General features: G+C 37.7%; 1 protein-coding gene across 1 annotated transcript in view; it reads right to left on the minus strand.

The window, feature by feature from the left end:
• Positions 1–2,040: 2,040 nt before the first annotated feature.
• Positions 2,041–12,312, minus strand: part of Adamts19 (ADAM metallopeptidase with thrombospondin type 1 motif 19) — a 170,420-nt gene continuing 160,148 nt past the window's right edge. Inside the window, exons 22-23 of the mRNA XM_027400942.2 lie at positions 5,767–5,944; positions 2,041–2,192 (exon numbers count right to left, since the gene is read on the minus strand). Coding sequence (XP_027256743.1) covers positions 2,041–2,192; positions 5,767–5,944 — 330 coding nt within the window. The remainder of the gene's footprint in view (positions 2,193–5,766; positions 5,945–12,312) is intronic.

The raw sequence follows: 12,312 nt of genomic DNA on the forward strand, positions 1-12,312 counted from the left end.
TTCTTGAAGATGCTATTTTCTAGTGTGTATTTATGGCATATTTTGTCCAATATATGGTGGCTGTAGTTATGTGCATTCATGTTTGGGTCTTCTATTTTGTTCTGTTGTTCTACATGCTTGTTTCTGTTCCAGTATCATGCTGTTTTTGTTACTTTAGCCCTGCAGTACAGCTTGAAGTCTGGGATGGTGCTCTCTTCAGCATTTTTCCTTCTGATCAATGTTAATTTGGCTATCTGGAGACTTATGGTTCTGTATGAATTTTATGATTAATGTAAAGAATGTCACTGGGATTTTGATTGGGATTTCAATGAATCTGTAGATTTCTATTGGTAGAATGGTCATTTTCTGAAAATCCATGAGGGTGAGAGGTCTTCCTGTCTTCTATTGTTTTCTCCAATCTCTTTTTTCAAAGATTTCAAGTTTTTATCGTAGAGGATTTTTACCCTCTTGATTGGGTTTATTCATACATATTTTTGAGGCTATTATAAATGGCAGTGTTCCCACAATCTATTTCTCAGTCTAAAGGTTTCTATATGTTGATTTTGAATCCTGACACTTTCTTTGTAAAACCAAAAACTTCATGAAACTGCTTCCACATTGGATTGTGGAATTTAAGGTAACCTAATTCTGGATGGGCACTCAAATGTGGCTCCAGAATAAGCTATCTTTTGTTGCCTTTAAAATGAGAGTTGCATTTTTTTTGTATCAACAGTAATACAGCTGATTTTTGTACATGCAGTGGGTTGCATTGTAAGAAAAGGGACCTCAATTTTAGGGAATGTGAACTTTGTAGGACTCAGGTAAACACACATTCATCTTGCTACAAAAAAGAGAGAGACCCTCTGTCTCCTTGTGGCACACTCTGCATGCTTCCTGCAGTAGCTAATTCAGAACAGAGGCTAACGTACCTTTTCTTGCCAAGTATAGAGACGTAGATAGCCCTGTAAAGAACTTTCTCCCCAAAGGAAGTTTCACATATTTTATTGGGAAAAAAAGAAATCTAAGAGACCATGTAAATCATGTGCAATATTTTCTCATAAGAAAAAAATTACAATGTCATTTGAATGTTTCAGGAGTTAAAATTTTTTATTTTTCAAAAGAAAAACACAGTGAAACTATCAAAATAGTATCTGAATCTCATTTCCTGTTTCTTATTCCTAGTGAAAAGAAGAAAAAATATTCAATAGCTTTGCTCATATGACTTGTGGATCTAAGTCTTAAACTCTTTAATAAATCTTCTAAAGGGGTGTGAGGATGTGGATGGATCGATGTTTTCTTTATTTGAAATATTTTTTAAAAGGTACAATCTACTTGCATGTCAAAGTAATACAGGTTTTTGTAGGATGCCGCCACTTCTATCACAGCTTCTCTACACCCACACCAAGAGTGCAATGGTGATTCAGTGTACATCATTACAGTGCTTCGTGGTCACAATACTTGTGTTCAAGTGCATGTTCATGGACATGAGTGAAGTCTCTGTCTTGACTACTTTTCCCACTATTAATATACAAGTCTCATTACAGTAGAAGGTCTCCTATACTTGTTTCTAAATCTGAATTAAATTCATAATACATTCTCTTAAACTTGTTCAAGACTGTGAGGTTTGTTCAGTTTACACATCTCCTGCGGATTACAGAAAATGGGCAGGTTCTGCAGCAGGGCACAAGAAAATTGGTCATTTTCTGCATATATAGCTAAGCTATCATGCCAAGGTAGTGTACACACTGGATAACTTAATGGTATTGGTGGAGAGAAAATAGCACCTTACAGACAGCCCTAAATGAAAAAAAAAATCATCATTTCTTTTTTATTAGTTTACTAGACCCAACTTATTCAATTCATATAAAGTTATTTATGAAGCCTGATAGTAAAAATGTTTGAATAACCAAAACAAGCACCACATTAGATGTCTGGCAGGCAAATAAATTAATTCGATTAAATTATATGTAATCTGATAATATTTGGTCTGGAAAACATGCTAGTGTGTGTGTATTTATAAATAATGTAACAGCCAAAAGCTATGAGCCAGCCTGCCAGAGGTCAACTCTTCTGCTGTAGCTTTTGGGCATAGAAGTCCCTGCATGTCTCACAGCAGCGCTGGTACCACCGCATATCCTGGCACAGGTTCTTCTCCCGTATCACTCTGCAGTACACTGGCCACTGGTCTCCCAGGCACTTGAAGGTCAGGGCAGCTGGGAAACAGAACATGGTGAATTCACCCTGGGAAGGCTCATGGGTACCGTCAGTAGGAACAACTTTTTTTTTTTTTTTTTTTTTTTTTTTGTAGGAACAACTTTTACTCATTTTCTTGGAGTTAACTTGTCTTATATATTTTGTACCTGAGAGAACATAAATGAGGAAGACCCCCACACCCTGTAATATGATAGCAGGGTGAATAAATAAAGCTCTTAGCTGGGGACAGTTGAAGTTTACTGAAAACAGATTGCTTGCAATCAATGTGCAGTAGAGTCTCTAAGTTTTGGTTGTGTTTATTGAGCATCTGTGTTAGTTGCATCTCCCCCGTTGCTGTGGTAAAATACTCCAACACAAGCAATGTATGCCCAAGGCCAAGAAGCAGAAGGACAGACATTTGCTCAGCTCACTTTCTCCGTTTCATATAGTCCAAGATTCCATCCTAGGGATTGGTACCACCCGAAGTGGGCGAGTCTTACCACCTCAATTAGTGTAGTCAAAATAATTTCCAGCATGGATGACAAGAGGCTGTCTCCCATGTGATTCTGGATCTCAAAAAGCTGACGACTTATAATAACCAGAATATCTGTTGCAGATCTATGTATTGTTTACATTTTAAAGAAATTTATTTATTTATTTATTTATTTATTTATTTATTTATTTTTACCTATGTATGTGCTTTGTCTGTAAATATGCAAATATGGATGTGTGCCCTGGGTTGGTCCCCAAGATAGTCAGAAGACAGCATCAGATTCCCTGGAACTAGAGTTAACAGATGGTTGTAAGCCACCTTTGGGTGTTGAGAACCAAACCCAGGGCCCCTGCAAGATCTCTAAGAACTCCTAACCATGGATCCTTCTCTCCAGCCCATGTATCTATTATTTAGACAGGGTTTTGATATGTAAACTCTCAGGTTTCAGTCTGAGTGTTGAGATTATAACTGTCTGCAGCTATGTCTATCTCAACACAACAATTTTATGGATTTCATTTAAGTTTTTGTTCATGGATTTCAGTAGTTAGGATTAAAAAAGGAAAAAAAAATTCTCTCTTCTCCTCTGTATGTATATGTACACAAGTAATTGTTTGTTTCTTTGAAGCAGTATCACTCTGTAACTCATATTATTCTAGAATTCACTATGTAACCGAAGATGGGCATGAATTGTTAAGCATCTTGCCTCCTGGTCCTCCCAAGTTCAGAGAAGAGAGGTAAGTACCATCCTACATGACTTACACTTACCAATATGGGACTGCATATTAATAACTACTTCTATGAATGAAACTACAACAAAACAACAAAATGAAAATGTGCTGATGTTTACTGCACATTATACTTTCCCATATAGCAAGAGGGGAAGCAGACTATGTGGAGAGTAAATCTTGGCCTTTTGAGTATAAAGGCTGTTTTTCACAAGTGGCTGAGATCTGCAGTGGTTTATCACCAGTGCTAGGATGTAAGATGTGATCTAGACAGTTCTGTACTGAAGATCTGGCTTCAGGTTGTCAGAGTAAAGTGTGTCGTCCCAGCATTCGTTGTAAAATTAATTTTGCAGCACTACTTCATTTTCTTTTGTGTTCAAATTCAGTATGTTATTTTATTTTCTTGGTGTTTTGTGTTTGAAGGTGTACCTTTGTTATGGTTTGAATGACAATTGTCTTCCATCAACTCACTAATTTGAACAAGTTGGTCACTAGTTGATGGTATTGTATGGGTTGGTTCTACAACATTCAGGTCATGAATCCTTGGTGAAGGAAGTAAGGCATTGAGAACAGGATTTGAGATTTTACAGTCTGGCCTCTCTCTCTCTCTCTCTCTCTCTCTCTCTCTCTCTCTCTCTCTCTCTCTCTCTCTCTCTCTGTTCCTGTGTGTTCATGAATTGTGATGGACTGGACTTATGGTCTGCTACCATGCCTTCTCCCATGGAGATGGACTGAGATACAAATAACACCTTTCTTCCCTAACTTGCTTTCCGTTAGGGTATTTTACTCCAGCATCAGAAGAATAACAAATACACCCTTCAAGACTAAAAAGTAGAAAGATGTAATTTAACAAAACCTCCCTATATTCCATGATTTTCTCCTAAATTATACTTCACAGATTCCACATGATTGTTAGAAAAAGGTCATGGTTTACTGAACACCTGCATTTGAGGCATCTGTTCTTGAACTGTTTAACATTTGCCATGATTAATGTTATTCTAATTTCACTAGTTATTTCAAAGAAACATTAATTATTTGGCTCAAAAAGGCTTGTGTTTCCATGAAAAAACAAACCCATTTCATTGAATTTTGTGTTGACAATATAAAAGTACATATGACAAATTACCCCCTTTTATTAGACAATTACTCCCATAGTCACATGATTTAAATTGTGCTCCTGGAAGTTATATGCACAGGTGAAAAATTATTCCTCTGGTTGCCAAGTAGCATGCTGTTAAAAGTACCAATTGCCACAGATATAAAGGATAATTCAGTTACTTAGAGTTTTTGTGCAAACATAGGCTACCTACATTTAAAAGGCACACTTAATTCTTGATGATAAATTAGATTGTATAACAAGAACTGAGACTATCTACAAAAATACTTCATAATATAAAAAAGCAAATAACAAACTATTTCCAGTAACCAATACTGTATGTTATCTCTCATATGTGTCCTGGTTTCTGAATGATATATATATATATATATATATATATATATATATATATATATATGTGTGTGTGTGTGTGTGTGTGTGTGTGTGTGTGTGTGTGTGTGTGTGTTGTATGTATGTATTTCAATGTTAGTTAAGTGTGAGTAGAGGTCAGGAAAGCAACCCATGAAATGGCAACAAGAGAGGCTTTAAGGGAGCAGATGGGGAAGTACTAGAGCACATGTGATATGAAAGTGGAAAGGGCAATCAAGGGTCAAAGGTTACAGTGGTACTTGTGGCTGTGGGGATGGAGGGTACAGTGGGTACCAGTGGCCGGAAGATGAGGGAAGTCAACCAGAACTAAGTATGAATGACAATGCCAAGAAACTTGTCAGTTTCTATGTCAATTTAAAAATAAATTTAAAAAGCACAGAAGGAATAAAAATTGCTAGGGCTTGTGAATTTATACTTCTATTCTTAAAGATAAGAAAATACCTCACATTTGGTTGTGTAGACTTAGATGTTTATTTTTATGGGAAACTGTTTTTATACTGTCTTATCCTAAAGAACATTTGCATCCAGGGTGAAAAGGAGGGCACTGGCCATGGAGGAATTTAAAGTTTATTCCAAATCTCCCCTTCCCACAGATACCAGCGTAGTTGACAGGTGTGATACTAGATGGAATCTTAAATTCTGTTGCCATGGGCAGTGTGGCATCAGTATTTGTTAGACTTAGTTCTGAGTAAGTACTTCATGGAAGGAAAGGAGTCTTTACAAAGAGTTTATGAACCCCTCTCTGATCACGTGGACTAAAGTATATTTAAATAGACTCAACTCAGAGCCAATTTAACTTGCACAGTTTACTAATTCCCCATCTTTAAGGAAAATATATGTCCTAAAAGTCTTTCTGTGTCTGAAAGTCATCCACTCTGTGATCTGCTTACCCAGTCTGGGTGACGTTATTGTATTTACATTTATCTTCTCATTACAGGGCTGAAGGTGGCATGGCCTGTATGCCACAGGTTTCTCAGAAGAAAAGCATTCACTTCCATGTCTGCCTGTGATCTTGTGCATGCACTGGATAACACGAGACTGCATGCCTTTGCCACAGGTAATGGAGCACTAGGGAAGAAAATGTGTGCAAGTTATTTTGCTGTTTTTCCTGTCTGAATTTCAATTGAGAAAATACAGTTACCTTAAAATATGAAAATTATTTGTAAGGGACTATGATTATTCTTTTCCAAGCATTACCTCTTTACCGTGTCATTTTCTATGTAATGAGCTATTCCTGATCCATGTATGTAGAGTGTCATACATATGTGTGCATCCAGCAGCACTAAGTGGACTCAGAAGGTTTAAAAAACAGCAACACGTGAAATTAGGAGGTAACAGTGGGCTAGGGCAGGAGATGAATTGAAAGGGAGGGAGTGGGGGGGACTTCAAATAAATTAAAGAAGTTAGGGAAGTCAGATATAAATAAAGAAATGAGTTTAAATAAAATAAAATTTAAGCTTCCATATTATCCAAATTACCTGTGTTCAATTTGTGTAATATTAATGATTTAAAGCATACATGCACATATGTAGGGATACTAAGGATGGTGTACAGAGATTTTTCGATTATTTATTGTTTATTTTCTTGTGTACATGTATGTTTAAGCCAGAGGAGAACCTCAGATGTCATCCTCAGAAACACCATCCATCTCCTCTGAGAGATCTCTCATTGGCTGGAGTTACTGATTAGGTTAGATTGACTGGCTGGGTAGTTGCAGTGAGCTTTCTGTCTGCACTACCCAGCAATGGAGTTCAAACCAAGTTCTCCTGCTTATAACACAAGTACATTACATACTCTGCTTTCTCCTTAGCCTCCGGGGGGAAATATATATATATATATATATATATATATATATATATATATATATATATATATTGGTTTTTATAGTGGGAAATATAGGGTATTTAATAGGGAAAAGCCTTACTTACAGAGCGACCTAGCCAGCCGGTGGGTCAGCAGCCTGTACAGCAAGTACCAAAGAGAAACCGAAACCGCACATGCAGTCACACTACGTCACTCTGACCACGCCCTCACAAGCCTGGTCAGGCACACCTGTAGCCAGCCCCTAAGAAGGCGTGGCTACAGCTTCCCCTACAGGTTTTTCAAGACAGGGTTTCTCTGTGTAGCTTTTGGAGCCTATCTTGGCACTCACTCTGGAGACCAGGCTGGCCTTGAACTTATAGAGATCCGCCTGCCTCTGCCTCCCGAGTGCTGGGATTAAAGGCATGCGCCACCAACGCGCGGCTGGAAAATATATTTTTTAAAAAGGAAATAAATGACTGAAACATCTATGGGATAAGAATATGTGGAAAGGTATTATGATCTCTGTTCCTAATATTTTTGTAGAGTTTCAGGGCAATTGGGATATTTGAGAAAGCAAAAGCGTGAGCAGATCTCTACAGTGGGAAGGTTCCATTTGATGAGACAGAGGATGTACAGAGTCTTCAATAATTTCCCAAAAAGCCTGGAAATTCATCACTGACCAGTCCTACTCCTTCTAACTGACAAGACTATAAGACATGAGTGAACTGAAGCAATGCATTTTTCCCAGAATTATTAACAAAACTATTAACAAAATTATTAAAAATTCATGACAACACAAAATTAGCTGATAATGGCTAAATGATACTTTTGGGAATACTGGAAGAAAAAAGTACTTTAGTTGCAGTTTTTATGAAAATCAATTTTGTAATGATTTGACACAACTTGAATGACAATATAGTACCCAAGGAATAATGTAACTTGTGTAATTTAAGTAAGCAGTATTATGTCTGCTATCAAAACTAATAAAATAAACTTTATGAAATTAAATATTTAATGCTTCTAGTATTTAATTCCCACTAGAAAACTTCAATATGAAGCAAAAAGCCTAGCAGCAATAATTATTTCCTTCATAAAATATAATTTGTTAAAAGTTTTATCCCTCATATGTGAAAAGAATGACCAAATATTTGAAGAGAGACACTGGGATACTAGGAAGTCTTCTACGCTGTCTTTTACTTCTTCTGGAAGACAAAACTAAATAACTGGTATTTTCTCAAATGATACAACTATGATTAAAAACAGACAGGCATTAAAAGGGAAAGCCAAAATTATTTTGGCATTGGAATTAAGAGACTTTGATTTTAATATTGCCCCTAGCAACTAATGTATCTGGGACTTATTTCCCCATTGTGTTAAGCACGGTATTGCTGTTGATCCCAGCAATAGTTTAAGTTCTAATCTATTATGGAAGTAAAACTGCTATACAATTTATTATTAATGTTACAGCAGTTTTCAAGTGCTGAAGCTATATAAGTAAAAGACTCATTTCATTAACTAATGATTCACCATGAAAACTGAAACATTATGGGAAAACTTGTGTCAAACAGTCTTAAAAAATTATCCTTTGTTTGGTTGTTTCTGAATGCCCTATCAATTATTGGGGTTTTAAAAACATTTGTTGATTACCCATTATGGGTCTGGATCTTATACTGAAAATAAAACAAATGGGTTATTTATACGGTAGATCTGGTATTGTATTTAATGACCTTTATTAGCAAAACACATTGACTAATACGTGGAATTAAAAACAGATTACTAAATACAGTGGAGGCCAGGTAGTTTCATCCACTTTACATCAGTTGTATAATACTTAAATAAATTAGCTATTATACAAAGACACAGTCTCCTCTGAGACAAAAAAAAACTGGTATCACCATTCTGAAAACCTTGTATCATGCAGTCCCAACACTAACCAACACAGTTCCAGCATGTCCTGCATGTCAAGGCACTGGTGTTTAGAGATAGTATGTGACATTTCCCATGACACCCACAAGCACTATTATTGTCATTCTCAATCAGAGAAAAACAGAGGCTTGAGTAAGTTAAGTTTTCCAACTGGTCACAAACTTAAGTGTATGGACTAAACTTTGGAGAGCTAAACATTGCTGGATACTAGGCATTTGCTACTGCTCTTCCAGGTGAAACAGAAAGATTTTCCCAATCCCCAAGATGCTGTGTTATTATTATTATTATTATTATCATTATTATCATTATTATTATTATTATTATTATTATTATTATTATTATTATTATACCTTTTATACCAGTTAGTTTTTGACAGCTTGCTGCAAACTTGAGTCAATCAGAAAGAGGGAAGCTCAAATAAGGAATTGCTTCCATCAAACAGATGGATCTGTGGGCATATCTAGAAGGCATTTTCCTGATTAATGATTGATGTAGGAGGGCCCAGTCCATTGTGGGCAGTGCCATTGCAGGTGGTCCAGGGCCATATAAAAAAGCAGTCTGACAAAACCTGGAAACAACCTAGATGTCCCTTAAAAGAGGAATGTATAAGGAAAATGTGGTACATTTACACAGCGGAGTATTACTGAGCTGTTAAAAACAAGAACAACAGGAACATTGGAGGCAAATGGATGAAACTAGAAGAAAAAATCATCCAGAGTGAGGTAATCCAGACCCAGAAAGACAAACATGGTATATAGTCACTCGTAAGTGCACATTAGCTGTAAAATGAAGGATATTTATGTTACAATTCACAGATCCAGATAGACGAGGTAACAAGGAGGGCTCATGGGGGAATGTCTGGATCTCCCTAAGAAGGGGAACTAGAAGATTTCATGGGTAGACTGAGGGTAGGTGGGGATGAGAACATGAGTGATCAGGTTGGGGGAGCAGCAGGGGGAATGCTGAAAGAGACTCCTAGAAAGGGGGGGCATTTCAGGGTCGGTTTAAAAACCTGGAGCAAGGGAATCTCCCAGGAATATACGAGGATGACCCAGCAAAGACCACTAGCAATATCAGATCCGTATCCTAAACTGGCCATCTCCTGTGACCAGTTGAGACTTCAAGTGGAGGGAGTGGGAAACCAACCCAGCCACAGAACATTTGACCCACAGTCTGTCCTGCCTATGGGATATGCTGGGGTAAAGGTGGCCTAGAGATGAGGCAGTTGCCAGCCAATGAGAGGTCTAGCCTAAAACCCATGGCAGGAGTATAAGCTCACCACCGACACTGTGTGGAGCACCAGGACCCACAGGCTGGATGATTCAGAGACCTAGGATAGAACCAATATGACTAGGGGAGAAATGTTATGTAGTGATGCCTAACGATATTTTGCTATACACATAGATTGGTGCCTAGTCCAACTGTCATCAGAGAGGCTTCATCTGGTAACTTATGGAAACAGATCTAGACCCACAGTCAAACATTAGGCAGTAAAACATCAGGGAATCCTGCAGGGGAGAAAGGATTGTAGGAGCCAGAGGGGTCAAGGACATCACAAGAAAATTCACAGAAGCAACTAACCTGTGTTCATGGGGGTTCACAGAGACTGAACTGACAATTAGGCAGCCTGCATGGGACTGATCCAAGCAAGCATGCATACATACATACATACATACATACATACATACATACATACATACATACATACATACATACATACATTCATCTACAGTTGTGTAGCTTGGTCCTCTTGTGGGACTCCTAACAGTGAGAACAAGGGCTGTTTATGACTCTTTTACTAGCTTTGGGACCCTTTTCTTCGTACTGGGTCACTTTGCCCAGCCTTAATACATGGGAAGGTGTTTAGTCTTATTGCAACTTGATATGCCATGTTTTGTTGCTACTCATGGGAGACAACAAGGATATCCAAGCTATGCCAGACACCATGCCATTGAGATTTTATTTGCAAGGAAATCATGCTAGTCTGTTGCTAAAATAGAGCCTTGAATTGTGTATTGTGCCCTTTCCTAAACAGAAATGGAGGAAGAGTGTGTTGGGGATGGGTGGGTGGGAACAGAGTGAGGGGAGGGCCTGGGAAGAGAGGAAGGATGGGAAACTGAGGCCAGAATGTAAAACAACTAAAAATAAAAAAGCAGGCTGCACAATACATGGAGAGTAGGCCAGTAAGCAGTGTTCTTCCATGGTCTCTGCTTCAGTTTCTGCCTCCAGATTTGCTTTGAGTTCTTGCATAGCCTCCCCAAAATAATGGACCTTGATCAGGTTTAGAAGTCAGAGAAACCTTCCCATCCCAGGTTGCTTTTGTCCAAAGTATTTTATCACAACAACAGAAAGCAAACAGGAGTATCTTTCTATCTTACTATTAAACACAGAAATGATGTTTTTATTAAATTGCATATTATATAGCACGAGGCACATCCCTTTGCTTAGTTGACTCATTGGCACAATTTGTCTTCAGATACAGTGACTACACAATTTGTTAGCCATCAGGACACCATGGGAGAAGATAATGTTTATAATTATTCTAAGAATATAGAAATTCTTAGGCTTGAGTAAATGAGGAAATATAGTTACCCTAACTATAGACAAGTTCTGAACAAAATTAGGTGTTAGAGAATAAACCTAAATGAGTTCATGAATACCTGGTGTGTTTGAGACATTGTCTAATACTATTTAAATAGATGCAAAATTAATTTCCTCAAAGCTCTAATAAATTTATAATCATAAAGCTTATTTCATTAATTCACTCAGTAAACATATACTCAAAGGTGACAATGTACCAGGTATTCTTCTAGATACTCAGATGTAGAAGTACACAGAGGAGCGAAGGACCTTTACCCTTGGGAACTTGCATTTTCATGGTCAGTGAAGGTAAGCAAGAAACTAGTCAAATGCCTGGCGTTTACATAAACAGGTTCAGTGGAGAAAGTAAAGGCCCTGAAAGAAGATGGAGGTATTTGGGGTAGTAGGTTTTGCTACTGGACTGAGAAGATGGGAAGAGTCCTGGAGAAAGCCTTTCTCCCCAAGGACAGGCCAACCATTAGTATAAGCCTTTGGAATCCAAACATTTGCTTCTTTCCATTGCATGCACTCTTTTGTCTTATACATTTTGCTATATAATATTTATTTTTCATATATTCATGAGTTATGAAATATCAAATTGTTCAGTAAGAAGTATGGCAGCATAGGGTGGGGTGTTTCTTTTTTTCTTTTTTTTTTTTTTTGGTTCTGCTCCATCTTGGCTGGTGACCTCATCATGATGTTAGCAGCTACAAGGCTGGCAGCCATCTTTTTTTTATTATTAGTTCAAGTTAGGGAACAAGCTTGTTTCACATGTAAGCCCCTTCTCCCTCTCCCTCCCCTCACCCCTTCCCTCCTCCCCCACCCCCAACCTACCCCCCATCCCATCCACCCACCACTCCCCAGGCAGGGTAGGGCCCTCAACTGGGGCTCTGCAAAGTAGGGTGGGGTGTTTCTTCATACTGTAAGTCAATTTAAAAATTAATCACTATCTCTATTTTTCTTTCTAATTAATCTTCAGGCTGATCTGCACATGTATCATGAAAATTTTAAAATATTATTGAAACATGTCAACTCTTTTGATTTCTAGCAAAGCAAACCTATTAAAATAACAAATCCAATACACTAAAAAATAACAAGGAAATCCAAGCTATGCCAGACACCTTGCC

Source organism: Cricetulus griseus, chromosome 2, assembly GCF_003668045.3.
Source record: "Cricetulus griseus strain 17A/GY chromosome 2, alternate assembly CriGri-PICRH-1.0, whole genome shotgun sequence".
Taxonomy (NCBI): Eukaryota; Metazoa; Chordata; class Mammalia; order Rodentia; family Cricetidae; genus Cricetulus; species Cricetulus griseus.